The 16,174-nt window shown below is 38.5% G+C and overlaps 2 protein-coding genes across 3 annotated transcripts; both read left to right on the top strand.

Annotated features, from left to right (window-relative positions):
* The first annotated feature begins 674 nt into the window (after positions 1-674).
* Positions 675-7,244, top strand: LOC105941261 (uncharacterized). The gene is made up of 2 exons (XM_012923281.4): positions 675-758; positions 2,916-7,244. The coding sequence occupies exons 1-2, from the start codon at positions 749-751 to the stop codon at positions 4,208-4,210; spliced, it is 1,305 nt and encodes a 434-aa protein (XP_012778735.1). The 5' UTR covers positions 675-748; the 3' UTR covers positions 4,211-7,244.
* Positions 7,245-8,257: 1,013 nt separating this feature from the next.
* Positions 8,258-11,583, top strand: LOC106674457 (uncharacterized). Of its 2 annotated transcripts, none has more exons than XM_004539965.3 (2): positions 8,258-8,339; positions 9,877-11,583. In XM_004539965.3, exons 1-2 carry the CDS (start codon positions 8,330-8,332, stop codon positions 11,244-11,246), a joined length of 1,380 nt encoding a protein of 459 aa, XP_004540022.2. In that variant the 5' UTR covers positions 8,258-8,329; the 3' UTR covers positions 11,247-11,583. The 2 variants fall into 2 exon arrangements, with proteins under 2 accessions (XP_004540022.2, XP_076733486.1); XM_076877371.1 differs by lacking the exon at positions 8,258-8,339 and adding an exon at positions 8,808-8,879.
* Positions 11,584-16,174: the final 4,591 nt, after the last annotated feature.

Below are 16,174 nucleotides of genomic sequence, written 5' to 3'. Positions count from 1 at the left end.
TACTTATAGTGCTACGTAGCATTATAGCATTATGCCGATGATACACTAATACTCATTACAACAAAATACCACTCTCATCTCAAAATATAGCCGAACAGTTGTTACTCAACTTACATGACATTTATTACCAGTTCGGTAACATAAAAGTTTGTTTGTCAGTACCTGTGGATTAATAGAGAGGACACTGAAGTTAGCGTCTTGCTCAGGCCGGAGCTCATTTATTTCTAAGCTGCGCATGCGCAGAGCCTATAGCTAGAGTCTCTCTGGTAGTTTCACAGCAGTGCAAGAGCACCATCTACTGGCATAATGAAATATAACCATGGTCTGGCAACACATAACAATGTCAAAATAAGTCACAATAATAAACAAAAAATAAGGGGGTAATTGGTTTTCTTGCAAAAACAAACATGTAGCTTTTTCAACCTGCTACATATGCAGCAAAAACCTACTTAAACGTAACTGGTCGAGAAAATTACAAGCCAACTACAGGAAAGCTCATGGTACAAAAAGTGATGGTAGTTTCCCTTAGACAGAGTGTTTTCCTGCTCATTGTACAGAAGGCGATGGTCTTTGCCATACAGATTCACTAATACAGTTTAAGGATAGTAAAGAATGTATCTATGGCTTTTATTATGAAAAATAGACCGGAAGTATGTGCATTATTGCACAGGGGAAGAACAAGTTGTGTTTCCAGTGCGGGTGCGCATCATCAGGCAGGAGCATCCAGAGGTAGAGTAGAAGGTGTATAATGGCTGCGGGTGAGTGTTTTGAACTTGTTGAAATAATTACCGGGTTTTTTGTGAATGAAAATCTCCGCATATGGCTCCAAACAGTGCGCAGCTTGCCACGTTTGCGTCAGTCTGAACAAGCGTCCCCCTAACATGTAGTCAGCTACATGAACTGATACCTTCCAATAGAAGGAGAGAAGGAGCTAAGGGAGGAAGCTAAGCGACACACGGACATTAAGCATGGTCGTATGGGAGCAGTGAAGGCAGATACTCGTCTGATAGATACAACCCCATTTCCAAACAAAGTTGTGTAAAATGTAAACAAAGACTGAATGCAGTGGTTTGCAAATCTCATAAACCCATATTTAATTAACAATAGAACACAGAAAGCATACCACATCTATAAACTGGAAAAATTAACCGTTTTAAGAAAAGAAATGAGATCATTTTGAATTTGATGGCAAGTTGGGACAGGGTCATGGGCACGAGAGCATAGGAACAAGAGCAACCAACTTTGACTGAGGGGCATTTGGCTCAAGTAAATTTACTATTCCATTAAAAAAAAAAAAAATTAAAGGTGCTTGCTCTCACACACAGCCTGCATAACTGCAGCCATGCATGTACACTCAGAGAGCTGTAGCCACAGTTATAAAAGTGCATACATGTCTTTGATTGCAGAGGCAACAAACAACAGAGACATTATCTGTGCAAACAGCTGACTATGAGCTAAAAGTATCCTCAAAACATTAGCATTTGATTTGCAGAATTTTAGTAGACTGATACTTTAAAACTAACAGCACAAGCTGATGTGTGACCTCGTTTTAGTATCAAAGACAAGTCTTCCCAAAGTCTGACCTGCACCTGTCCATCAGCTCAGGGTCCCCCTCGGTCATGCTCGTTAGCACTATTGCTGTACAACCATTAAACCACTGTTAACCAGATAAATAATCTAAGCTCGCAAAACATTTAGCTGTGACATTTGACAGGTTGTCTGTGTTCTATTGTGAATTTAAAAAAATGTGGATTTATGAGACTTGCAAATCTGTTTTATTTACATTTTATGCAGTGTCACAACATTTTTACAATTGTGATGGCATATGCAATTCCTCTAATATTGGATCATTAGCATACAGATTACAGAAAAATTGTACACAAAAAACTTCATAAAATGCAGAAAGTTGAAGTATTAAAAACAAGAAATCCAGCTGTGCAAAGAAGTCAACGTCCATCATTAGCTTGTCCCAGAGGAATGAAAATACTCAGTGAATGTTACCTGCATTTAAAAATATGGAGAAAAGGACCACTTCAAATGATTGATTTTGTATTTCCTGGTCTAAAATGTTTGCCAGTGGATGATCGTTCTTTGTGTAATGGTTAAATGTTAGCTAATCAATCAAATGGTTCACCCTGACAGAGAGAAAAAAATACATTTATAAGTATTCCCTGTTAACTGAAACAGTTCAGTAAAAGGAAATCTATCCTGCTGATTTTTATGTTATAGGTTAGTAGTAGGTAGCAGTAGTGGGTGTAATATTCAGCAATAGGAAATGGTGGGGTGAGAATAAATTTGGAGTATTGTAAAGGTGTATGATACCAATAGCTGTACATATCAGAAGAGGAGCTGCATGGCTAGTGTTGAGTTGTGTATTTCTGGCACAAATGAAAACTGAATACTCAGTCGGACACTCAGAATTGAAATGATTTTTTGAACTGGGAGAATATACGGGCATTTGTGTACCCTTCAGCCGTAAAAGCCTGATAGGGTATTGTCGACACCCCACCTGATAGGTGGACGATGTGGACACCCAGGTTTGTGCATGTGATAAATCGTCATAGAGGTGATGTATTGTTTTTGAAATTCATAACGTCGGCACATCAACTGAAAGATTACACTAACTTCAAGGTCAAGATGAGAAGTCAACTTTTCTGAAAACTACCCATGATTTTCCAACTTATAACATAGGTTCATCTGCTAAGAGGCTGAGGGGCAGCACTGCTGGCTGGATGGTATTGGATGGCAATGTCATTTTCTATTAGGTGGTCACAGTTAAGATTAATTTAGATTATATTTAATAGCACTGTCTATCCACAGTCATCTCAGATCTCACTAACATGGAGTATTAGTACCAGTGATAAGTTATGTGATTATAGAGTTTTTGCTCTTAATTATGAGTGTGTGTGTTTCAGTCTTCCCTGTAGATGTCCAGCAGCTACTGGTGATAAAAGAAGAGGTTTCCCATGAATGTGAATGGAGCCCCAGTGTGAACCATCCTGACTCAGAGCTGTGGAAAAATCAAGAGCGAGTTCACTGTAATGGGCTGGAGGAGGATATCAAGAGGTTTCCATTTACTGTTGTTCATGTGAAGAGTGAAGATGAAGAAGAGAAGCCTCAGTCATTAAAGGTTCATCAAAACCAAAATAAAAACAAGATAGAGACTGAGACTCAAGCGAGCAACTCCTCTGAACAGAGGAAAATGGACCGAAGTACAAATAACAATATACAAACAAATACTGATGGCGAAGCACCGGAATCTTCTGAGACTGAAGTCAGTGAGGATGGCTGGCAGGAACCTTTGTCAGATTGTGGACCTGAAACTGACGACAGCGACAGCCAATTGAATGACGACAGAACACCTGAGTCAGGTGTAAATAATGCAAAAAGGTCTTCCAGTTGTTTGGTGAATGAGAGAAGTTCTAGAGTGGAGCAAAGTGTCGATTCTCAGATGAAGCGATTTGGATGTGATGATTGTGGTAAACGATTTAACCAAATGAAAGATCTTAGAGTACACATGAGAGTCCACACGGGAGAAAGACCATTCTGTTGTGCAGATTGTGGTAAAAGATTTAGATATCAAGGAAGTCTGAATGTACACATGAGGCTCCATGCTGGAGAGAAACCGTATGCTTGTGATAAATGCGGTAAAAGATTTAGCCTAAAGACAAACCTTACCAGACACATAAGAGTCCACACGGGGGAGAAACCATTTAGCTGTGACATTTGTGGACAAAGATTTAACTATCGAAGAAATCTTAACATGCACATAAGAGTGCACACAGGAGAGAAACCGTTTAGTTGCGACAATTGTGGGCAAAGATTTAACCAAAAGATCGAACTTAGGAGACACATGAGAGTTCACACAGAAGAGAAACCGTATACCTGTGGCGATTGTGGTAAAACGTTTAGTTACCAGTGTAATCTGAAGACACACATGGCACTCCACAAAGGAGAAAAACAGTTTGTTTGTGGTGTTTGTGGTAACATATTTAACCAAGAGGGGAATCTAAAGATACACATGAGAGTCCACACAGGAGAGAAACCATTTGGTTGCGATTTCTGTGGCAAAAGATTTAATCAAAAGATTCATCTTGAGACGCACATTAGAGTTCACACAGGGGAGAAACCTTATAACTGTGGATTTTGTGGCAAAAGATTTAGACACCAGTGTAATCTAAAGATACACACCAAACTCCACAAGGAATAAATAAGTATTGAGAGTCTCAACGGGATTTTTTCCCGTGACTGGGAGTAGCGATGCCCATCAAAATTATCTCTGCAAACACAATGATGTGCAAAACAGTGTTCTTATCAGTGCTGTTTTTATTTTTGACAAAGCTAGCCATAGGGCTGCTCGATTATGGCAAAAATGATAATCACGATTATTTTCACTGAAATTGAGATCTCGATTATTTGACGATATTTATTTAACAATAACAATGTATTGAATAATGACTTTAAAGATTGTCAAAAAATAATATAAAATAGTGTGCAAATACTGATAACAGTGCAAATGTTTGCAATATAAAAAATAAATGAAAAATGTAAACATCTATGTTTAGTGAACTTTGCAGCGTTGCTCTGTGGTGCAGCTACGACACTGTAGCAAAGTTTACACACTATGTCTACTTGATCCACGTCTGACTCCGCGAACCCATAATGTTTCCACACCACTGAAGTTTTTTTTTTTACCTCTCTTTTCAACCAACGGCAGTCACTCTCCTCTCCAAATAACTTCTGCTTAGCTTTCCGAGCTTCCCTCGGGTCCTCTTAATCAGTGGTCCCCAACCCCCAGGCCTCGGACCGGTACCGGTCCGTGAGTCGTTTGGTACCGGGCCGCGAGAGTTGAGGCTCAGGTGTGAAATGTATAGTTTTCAGGGTTTTTATCGGTTTTCAGCGTTATTTTGTTATCGTTTTTATCGTTTACTCGGTTTTCCTTGGTCTTTTCACGTGTGTTATGAATAAATCTTCTTTTTTTCGGTACCGGTACTAGTTTTATTTTGTTGTATTTATCCGCGACACCTTAAAGGCCGAGTGTTGTGCCAAGTGATTGCCTGCCAAAAACTGATTTCCAATGTTTCTGTTTATTTTTCTTACATGTAATATCTTTACGTATGTTGGTAAATAGACTTCGGTGAACAGGGTTTACGAAGGGGTTATATATAGAATTAAAAAATTATCTGTTTTTCAAGTATCTTTATAACTCTGTGTTATTGTACTTACATTATAACCAATCTGGTCCTTTATCCCCACTTAAAATATTTTTACAGAACTATTGTAATATTTGCTGCCATTTCTGCTGTCCTCTTGGCCAACTTACTCTTACAGAAGACATTTTTAATGTTAATGAGATTTTTGTAACTGCATAAGTAAAGGTTATATAAAAGTCACTGCCAAAAACTGATTGTGGCTTCTACCTTGTTACACGAATGTTGCTTGTGGCTCAAGATGACTTTATGTCATCCATGAGGGATGCATTTGACACGTGTTTCACATGTTATAGCCCAACAAGTTACTTTTAGCAGTTTAAATACGAGCAATCAGTTTTTGGCAAATACCGGAAATCAGTTTTTGGCAGACAATCACTTTTTGGCACAACACCGGTCCATGAAAATATTGTCGGGCATAAACCGGTCCGTGGCGCAAAAAAGGTTGGGGACCGCTGCTCTTAATTGTTGTGACACGTGTTCGAAATGCAGAGAGGTGCGCTCGATTTGCCACACGGAGCAGCGCGAGTAAAGCACGAGGGAGGGGCTAATAATCGGCTCAGTTATTTTTAATGATCGTTGAAAGCCCAGATCGTAATCGTGATTAAAATTCGATTAATTGAGCAGCCCTAGCTAGCCACAACTTCCAATTTTCAAAGGTGGAAAATGTTTGTCATTTTGTTGCCAAAATTCAAAAATGTGTTTGTTTGATTGTTTTTCCTTGACATAACTGTGCTTTTCTTACTCATTAATTTTACTGATCTACTGGTCCAATTCTCGTCTTTACGCAGCAACAAACTGTCCTTGAGAGTTCAGTCAGACTTGTGCCACATATCAAACACACGGTTACCACTATAAGAGATCCTTTTCATAATATATATTGTCTTCATCATTCTGGTAAGTGATAGCAGTCTGTCAGTCAGACGTGACAAACTTTAACACTAATACAGGCATCATTAATATAATTGCTGGTGTCAATAATTTCAGAGTCTCAGCTGAATGTTCACTGCTTAGAATAGTTTTCATTTGCTCATTTCTTAACTTACTTATTTGCTTTATCACACAAGATCACCAAAACCCAGATTTCCAAATGAACAAGGACCGGAAATCTTAACACCAGTTATCAGCCTTCACATGTATTTTGTAACATGATGGAAAATTCAGATGACGTCACATTGCAACTACTTTAAACCACTGAAGAATGGAAAGATAGCCTCTGGTATTTTTAAAACTGTTAAAATGATATTTTTGTGTAGTATATAAACATACTACATGATACTGCACAGTCCAAAAAGTACAGTGGCACTATTGTGTAGTGATTAAAGATTTGCCTAACACCTGAAAAGTCTGAGTCAAGCCTGGGAGGAGACGCAAATCCCAAAGAGGGTTGCGTCATGCAGGACACCTGGTGTAAAAATTGTGTAAAATTCAGTATGAGTACAAAACTTCTTTATGATAAGCATATTGTGTATTTGTGGTAGAATATTCTTTTTATTGATTGATTTCTACTCATTTCCAATAGTATATTTAGCTCATTCAGCCAAAGGACCTGTGAACTTTTCATTACTCATTAGTCCTCCTATAGAAATGTTCAAATTTACACATAATGGTCTTTGGGCTTTACCTTACAATATAAAGCGTCTCAAGATAGCATAATTTCCTTAGGGATTATTAAAGTATTCTGATTCTGATTGTGAAGATCAAGGTTACGTTTGTCACTTTACAGGCAATAATCTGAATTGTGAGAAAACTGAGCTGCTGGGTTATTGACATTATGCTCTAGTTTTTGGTACATTAAAAATATGTATATAGAGTATATTCCACTTTGACTTTTATTTAGTACGTTTATGAGATATTTTACTTGAATTAATCATCACTAATTTGCACAGAGATAACTACTTTGGCTTTTTTTAATTCATGTTCTTTTACTGTGCTGTAAATAATGTTTAAACCTGGATTATAACAGCACCATGAGGTATGAACAGTGAAATTTAATGGTGATGTTACATTAAACAGTGGTTTTTGTGTTGGTTATTTGTTAGGTGTTACCATTTTTATTATGTACAATAGTGACAAGGTTTTTGTTTTTGATTTGTTAATCAATCTAAAATTTAAAGTCAAGCCAAGTTTATTTATATCACTCATATCACAACAGACATCAACCGAAGTGCAGCACAACAATCGGTAAAACAATTTAAAAGACCGATTTACATAGCATTAGGAGGACATGCTAAAGAGAAATGGTGAGTCTTCAGTTGAGGTTTGTAAGCTGTTATTGAAGCAGGCAGTCTGACCTGGAAGGGGAGATTGTGCCAGAGTTTCAGAGTTACGTCTTTATACCCCAGTCTGATAGATACTGATACTTGTGTATGACCGATGCAAACATTTACAAGTGAACTAAGGAATTTTATAGTGAACTCTAAACTGCACAGGTGTAACGATGCCAAGGCTGGTGAAATGTGTTCATGTTTTTCTTTACCAGTCAGATAAGGCATCTGGTGTAAAAGATGTCCCAAATCAAACATGTGGAGCTACCCACTTTGGCAATAAGAGAGCAGTCAAAAGTAGCTGCTTCAAATTTTCAGACCACAAGTTTTTACCAGACAGATGTGGAGCACCGTCTAGAATTAATTCTTGGCGTCTAGCATTACAATTGCATTAAAATCCACTGATAAAATCCTATGATTTGTTCAGACAGACACTTCTAGTCTCTCTCACTCATACATTCTGAAACTGCACAAATATCAATATAATACATTTTTAGACCAGGACATTTCAGACTGTCTAACGTTTTGCATAAACATCGCTGTGGATTCAATTCTGGGACAGTTTGTGATGTAAGAAACCACAATATAAAGTTAGGCTAATACCCACTGCTCTATTGATTGTTAAAATCCAGATAAATTAACGTGAATGTTTCTCTAAAGAAAAAATTCCATTGAATTTTATTTTGATCTCAATAAAGACAGTTTTGCCGCTCATGATCCAGCAGTGCGTGTATCTATGACTTTTATTTTGACAAAACAGAGACCGGAAGTTGTTGAATTATTGCACAGGGGAAGGACGTGGCGTATTTCCGGTACTGGCGGCATATCCAGAGGTAGAGTTGAAGCTGTCTAATGGCTGCGGGTGAGTGTTTTGATCAAAAAATTTACACCGAACTGTGAAGCCAGCGGATTTTCTGTGAATGAAAGTCTCCATATGTGAATCCAAACAGTGCGCAGCTTGTCACGTGTGCACATATCAGACATTACTGTCATATTATGCTGTGGCAATCTGCGCTAGCTTCCCCCCTAATATTTAACCAGCTACATGAGAAATGCTGCTTTCAAAAGGAGGAGAGAGCTGATGGAGGCAGCTAAGAAAGCGCTGCAGCAAGTTTTGATCTCTTGTAGTTTATTATTAAAACTGGGAGCTGGTTTGACAGAAGAGGGGCCTGAAAGCTGAAGGCTCTGCTTCTCATTCTGCTTTTAAAAACCCTGGGATCTACAAGTAAACCTGCCGTCCAGCGTTGCCAACTCCTCAGTAAGGAAAATCGCTATCGGCTGTCCTAAAAGTCGCTAGAAGTCGCCAAATGACGTCATCGCCTAATTTGCATAATTGGTCATGCTAATGTCATTGTAACCTACGCTGTTGGAGAGAGAAATAACATCGTAGAAGAGACATAAAGTGAGTAACAAACGTCCTAAATGCAGTTAGAATTTATTTAGAACTACAAATTAAATTTCTTTTAGCAATTATTGTTTTTTTAATGTCACAATTCCAACCCTGCTCCTTTATCCGGGCCTGGACCGGCAAAAGTGACCTGAAATTGGCACTCTGGTGGAGTTACTTTGTGTGTGAGAGTGTGTGTTTATAAGTAGTTTTTAACCTTGTGATCCACAAAACAGCATAACAGTAAAAGAAGAACTGACTGCGTTACAGTCAGTGCGGGAGCAGCGGCTTCGCTCATGCGCGATTCATTTGCTGTTCGGACGCACAGGTGTGAACGTCTCCTGCTCTGATAGCAGCTGGGGAGGACTATCCTCTGCCTGTGAGCACTTTGGCACGGGTGAGGTGCCCAAGGCAGCACTGCTGTTTGTTGAGAGTGAGAGTGATACGCGTTTTCACGTCAAAAAGTCGTCATAAATAAGTCTCCAATAATACCAGAAAAAGTCGCCAGATTTGTCGCTAGTCGCTTTTTAGAAAAAAAAGTCGCTAAGGGGGTCTGAAAACTCGCTAAATATAGCGACAAAATCGCTAAGTTGGCAACACTGCTGCCGTCTGAGAGCAAAGAGCTCTATTGGGATGATACGGTATATGAGGTCATTAAGGTAAGATGGGCCTGATTATTTAAGACCTTGTATGTGAGAAGCAGGATTTTAAATTTGATTCTGAATTTAACAGGGAGCCAATAAAGAGAAGCCAGTATAGGAGAAATAAGCTCTCTCTTTCTAGTCCATGTCAGTACTCTCACTGCAGCATTGTGGATCAAATGCAGACTTTTCATGCAGTTTTTAGGACATCCTGATAATAATAAATTACAGTCACAATACATACATGAACTAGGTTTTCAGCATCACTCTAAAACAGGATGTTTCTAACTTTAGAGATATGGGACTAATGAAAAAAAACTGTTTAACATTGAGCTAGCTGCCATTGTTCATTATAAGTGTGTGTGTTTCAGTGTTTCCAGCAGATGTCCAGCAGCTTTTGGTGATAAAAGAAGAGGTTCTCCATGAATGCAGTCTCAGTCTGGACCATCATGACTCAGAGTTTCTTCACATAAAGGAGGAACAGGAGGAATTCTGGAAAAGTCAAGAGGGAGAACAGCTCAGTGGGCTGGAGGACTATATATCTGGGTTCCCATTCACTGCTGTTCATGTGAAGAGTGAAGATGATGATGAGAAACCTCAGTTCTCAACGCTTCATCAAAGCCAAACTGAAAACAGCAGAGAGACCGAGCCTCCAGCTAGCAGCTCAGCTGAACAGATAAAAATAGGAAACTATTCTTCACCAGATCCAGTCAGACACCCCCATCCAGATACTCCTTTACAATCAAGTACTGATGGAGAGGCCTCAGAGTTTGAAAAGACTGAAGTCAGTGAGGACGATGATTGGCAGGAACCTTTGTCAGATTGTGGACCTGAAGCTGATGAAAGCAACAGCTGGCTGAATGACAGCACATTAACTGAGTCAGGTGTAAAAAATGATGTGAGATGTAACGCTGCAAAAAAGTTTCTAAGCTGCTCTGAGAGTGGAGAACAGTTTGTCTGCAAGCAGTCTCTTCAGAAACACGTGACATGTCATTCAGAAAAAAGGTCTTCCAACTGTTTGGATAATAAGAAAATTTGTAGAGTGGAGCAAAGTGTTGATTCTCAGGTGAAACGATTTGGATGTGACGATTGTGGTAAACGATTTAACCAAAAGAAAGAGCTTAGAATACACATGAGAGTCCACACGGGAGAGAGACCATTTGGTTGTACTGAGTGTGGTAAAAGATTTAGATATCAAGGAAATCTGAAGATGCACACAAAAGTTCACGCAGATGAAAAACCATTCGGGTGTGATGATTGTGGACAAAGGTTTAGCCGAAAGACAAATCTTACCAGACACATGAGAGTCCACACGGGGGAGAAACCATTTGGCTGTGATGAATGTGGACAAAGATTTAACCATAAGGCAAACCTTAAACTACACATAAGAGTACACACAGGGGAGAAGCCCTTTAGTTGTGAAGACTGTGGACAGAGGTTTTACCACAAGACTGATCTTAAGAGACACATGAGAATTCACACAGAGGAGAAACCATTTGTCTGTGATCACTGTGGTAAACCGTTCAGATATCGATGTAATCTGAGGAGGCACATGTCAGTTCACTCAGGAGAGAAACGGTTTGTTTGCAGCGTTTGTGGTAACACGTTCAACCGGGAGGGAAATCTAAAGATACACATGAGAGTCCACACTGGAGAAAAACCATTTGACTGCGAATTTTGTGGTAAAAGTTACAGACATCAGTACAGTTTTAAAACACACATGAAAATCCACGTAGTGTAGAAACTGCACTGTTGCACTTCATTAAAACAACACATTTCCTAATATATTTAGTATATTCTATTTAAAATATTTTATTCTTTATTTAAAAAAGATAACATTTGATCAGTGTACGTTGATCTGTGTCACGAATACAACCCAGGAGTACGAGTGCTGCATGTTAGTTAGCATGAAAGGTAGAGGCACTGACAGTCAAAGATGGTGTGGATTTAAAGAAGAAATGAGGTGTGTAACAGTCAACTGTTTTTAATGTGCTTTTTTACTGTTTTGTGTACAATGTGCATATTCAACACCTGCATTAATTTAAAATGTACAGTATTATACTGATGTCCAGAACTTCTTTACACTTCTACTTGTCTTAGGTATCCCAAAATAATTTCATAATGCATATTGAGATACACACTGCTGTGGTGTCCATAAACGTGGAGTCTTTGTATTTTATATGCGTTGCCAGCAACAAAAGAAAAAGAATGCTGGGACTTCTTCCCCTACTGTGTCGACTCTCTTTGTTATGCGCATTCTGTCTGTAAACATAGTAGCTCAAAAAGTTTTGGATGAATTCTGATAAAGACTTTGCAGGGGTGTGGAGTCATGTTAACAATCCATTAAAATTAGATTTACATCCATTGAGGTCTTAAAGGCCAACGTAATAATTTATTGCTTGAAAATTAGGGCTGTGCGATATGACCAAAATCTCATATCCCAATATAAACCATCTATCAGCCGATAACGATATAAATCACAAAAATTTAACATTTTCTGTAAATTCTGTGAATCTCAGGTTGCTGAACTGTTTCCAGCTGGGCGTCGTGTACATGGAGTTGAGTGTTTTAACCGATGCATGAAACTACACATTTTTAGACATATGTTGTATCGGCTGCTGTTTCCTTTGTGAGTATTTATTACACAGCGTGCTGCGGGGGAAAGCCTGTTCTAACGTTTGAGTCTAAGGTTTATTTTTTAGCACCACACCTCCTTTTTGCTTCTCATCTGTAAATGCTCTGCATACTGATTCTGTTTATTTTGAAAAGTCAACAGGATCTTGAGCTTTATTGTGAAAGGTTTATGTGGAAAATAAACAAGCGGACATGCGATGGTTTTACCGTTGTTGTTGCTAACGACAACGCATAAAAACAGCCGCTTGTCCGTCTGTAGTGTAGTTATATTAAATATAAGAGAAAGAGAGAACTTTAATAAATTAATATAACCACTACAGTGACCATCAAAACGATGAGAAAATATTGCCGTAAACAGTTTATTTTGTGACACCGCGAAACAAACGATAGCGTAAAATGAAACGATAGACGTTTTTATATCGTCATCTGATATATATCGTTATATCGAACAGCCCTATTGAAAATTAGTAAAAGTTTTAAAACTAAAGTATAAAAGTATAAATCTAAATCTAAAATATGTCACAATTGACCTCTGACCTCTCCTTCAAGGCCAAAAGATTGATATGAAGTTCAAAGTGATTAAAATGTTAAATAGGTTTTTACCCCACAGCCTTAAAACACTGATGGGAGATTTTTTACCTTGCAGGGCGGGCGCGCCGTGTGGACACCTAATTTTGTGAATGCGATAACTGGAGAACAAGGCGAGATTTTCAAATTAATTCAAATCTCAGCGACAGGTGCATGTACAAGAAAGCTTAGGGAAAATTCATCAGCCACCAGTATCTTTGTAAGACTTCTTTCAAAAAAAATGCCTTATCTTTAAAGCAGTTCTTAAAATTCTACTCCCTTTGTTTGTATTGGAAGCATTTAGGAAATGATATGGGGATTCTAAATATCACATTATAGTTTGCATCCCAATAGCATGTCATGTTTCACCGCTGATCTCAGTTTTACATTTCATGTCTGCCTTTCTGTCAGGTTTACTCCAGAATGTGTTATTTGTACAAACAAAATCTCCTTCCAGGAATTTGCTGACATCTGTTAATCTTTATAATCAGGCAAGAATTATTAATCTCTCACTGAGAAAAGTAAAATTAAAAAACTGTAAATGCAAGTGGGGAAGCTGAGGGCTGCATCAATGCAATGTGGAGTTGCATTCCCATGGAAGTGCACGTGAGGTTACTGCATAGATTACCTTGTAGGTTTTCAGAGCATTTGCGGTTAAAACATACCTATTGTCATGGTGAGCTGTGTGGTAGGCCATGGTTGGACTCAGGTGCAGGACTCAGAGACGAAATATTTAACTTAAAGGTGGCAGTTTTTATTCACTGGCAGAAAACAAACCTAGAAACACAATACATAGGCACTAGAAACAAAACCAAAATTCAAACTAGGAAGGATGATCTAAACTGGGAGTTCATTACGTGGCATGACATAACCTGACAAAACATGACAACTGAGGAACACACAACTAACGCAGAGGACGCAACAACAGGCAGGGAAAAACACAGGGCTTAAATACATACTGGCGTAATCAGTGAATGGGAGACAGGAGGGAAACAGCTGGGATAATGCACTCATGACGAGACACGAGGAGCAGAACTGAAATTATAAACATGGGACAAAGACTACCAAAGTAAAACAGGAAACTGAGACAAAGCACCAAGATGCAGACTTGACACTAAGACGCGGAAACATAGGAAGCTGAAGCACAGAGATGATACAAAACAGAAACCACAATCCAAGGACTAAAGATGTAAGCTAAGCAGAAAATCATAATAATAATCAGAACTATCAGTTCACCAATAAACACAAAGCACTGGGTCTGTGACCCAGTACCGTGACAACCATGGCAATATTAACACAGAAGTGTAAATCCAATGAGCGACTTTAATCAAAAGCCAGACTTCCCAGCATGGTGCAGGTGGTGCACGGATGTGATCGATTGCTCCAGCAGAAGATGAAGGCACCTGAAAAATGCTTTCAGTAAGAAATGCATCAAACAGCTGACACCAAGGTGGATTTCATTTATTATATTGTGTGTATCTGAGCTTATGTCTAGCAAATAAATCATTTTTACTGATGGCAGTAGACAAAAAAAGCTGCCCAACAAGGTTAAAACTGCACCAGCAAGAGAAAAACTAGAGAGCTCAGAGACTTGATTTTCAAATAGGACTGAATGTTAAGATTGTGTTGTAAAAATTCAGTGGACTGTTAACTCTTTAATTGTATATATAATATACATATATAATATATAATATCTTGCAAGATATTATATCACAGATCTACATTCAGTCAGTCAGCTTTTTCCATAAAGGCCTGCCATCTGTGGAACACACTTCCAACCGAAATCATATTGATTACAGACATCAGATCCTTTGCATTGAAGGTTAAAGGGAAATCAGAGATGTAGTCATTTTAACTAATGATTTTAATTTTATTTGAAATTATTGTCTATTAACTGTAATTGTATTTATGATGTTATTTGGCTTTATGAAAATGTATGTTTTATTGTAAAATGTACCTATTTTGATTGTAAACCCAACAAGGGACAATTGTTGAAAATTAGCAATAGCTATAAACTTATGTGCGTTACATCAGTTTCATGTTTCGTACTTGGACTATGTTAAACCGCACTGTCCCTTTTAAATAAATAAATTCAAATTCAAATATTTTTGGGAAATAAACCTAAAAATTTAGACAGCAAAGTTCCTCCAGATTCCACTAAATATCCAGGTAGGGCATGCCCCTGGACCCCTATATGTCACCTTCTGGACCAACTGGTACAACTTTTACTGCCTTTTCAGGCTTTTTGGGGGAGGATCACTCTCTTATACATAACCTGCTATTCAGTGATAATTTAAAGACTAACAAAAGACCAGAATTAGAGCACAAATTTCTTGGACAGCCTGTACATCGAATGAAATTCTCATATTCTCATAATTCAATTAACATGATCTAAAGAGCACAAACACAATGGAGAGCTTTAGTTTAATGACTCCCAGTTAGTGAAGTCTAGCAGACACCGATTGGCTACAGCTGCTGGAAAGCTTCATGAAAAGCACCAGGATTTTAGAGAGGCTCTGCTCTTTAATTCTATACGCCTATAACCTCTCTGCTGTCTCCCAGGTGAGAAAACCTGCACAGTTAAGCATGCATTCATGAGAAAATGGGAATGTGCTGTGGACTCGGGATGGCAAGCAGCCAAAGGAATCTGTTAAGCACACAGAAGACACAATAACAGCAAATCCTGCTTTTTCAGACACAAGCACCTTACTTAAGTCAGACTCAAACATACTTATCTAAGATAAAAGCCGAGCGTTAAGCCTTTTAACACATAAGAAATGTCCGTCTGAATTTCCTTCTGTGTAACATTAACCATAAATCAAACATTATTTTCCATAAAATGACAATGTGTTTTGGCACGCCAGGATGTGAGACGCTCTGACGCAGGTCAGCCCACGTGGTGCGCCCGGTTGTCCTGGTCACACACACTTAAGCACAAACACTCGCTGTTTTTTTGGTTCACAGACTCTTTGTTCGGTGGGTGTGTGTTTGCGTGACCACAGCTGGTTACACAGAACACATCGCTGGTCAAGCTCATGCTTTCTGAAACAGAGAAAGGAGTTCCCTTTGGGATGATAAATGGCACCAATTCACATGCCAAAAATGCTACTGATTATTTCATATGCAAATTAGCATTTCTTGCTATTAAATAATTCAAAGAAATTCACATACTTGTTTATTTTTCTTTCTTTTTGGGCACATTTGCTTGGAGTAAAATTTCAGTGCCACAGGAAATTGTTGTCCTTTTTCCACCAACGACAATTGTTCCTTTCTGTAGTCACTCTAGAGATAAGGATAAAATTGGCCATATACAGCAGTGGCATTAAATTACTTTCCAATAACAGTGAAATCGGGGGAAAAAAACAGGATGTCCCTGTCCGGGAGGACACTGTGGATAACTATCTTACTGTTTGCTTTGACAATCTCTCAATCATAGGCTTCTTCAATAAAAAGTGACAATAGTAGCAC

This window comes from Maylandia zebra, linkage group LG19, assembly GCF_041146795.1.
Source record: "Maylandia zebra isolate NMK-2024a linkage group LG19, Mzebra_GT3a, whole genome shotgun sequence".
Classification (NCBI taxonomy): domain Eukaryota; kingdom Metazoa; phylum Chordata; class Actinopteri; order Cichliformes; family Cichlidae; genus Maylandia; species Maylandia zebra.
Note: the sequence above shows the minus strand (reverse complement) of the source record. Positions and strands in the feature narration are given on the sequence as shown.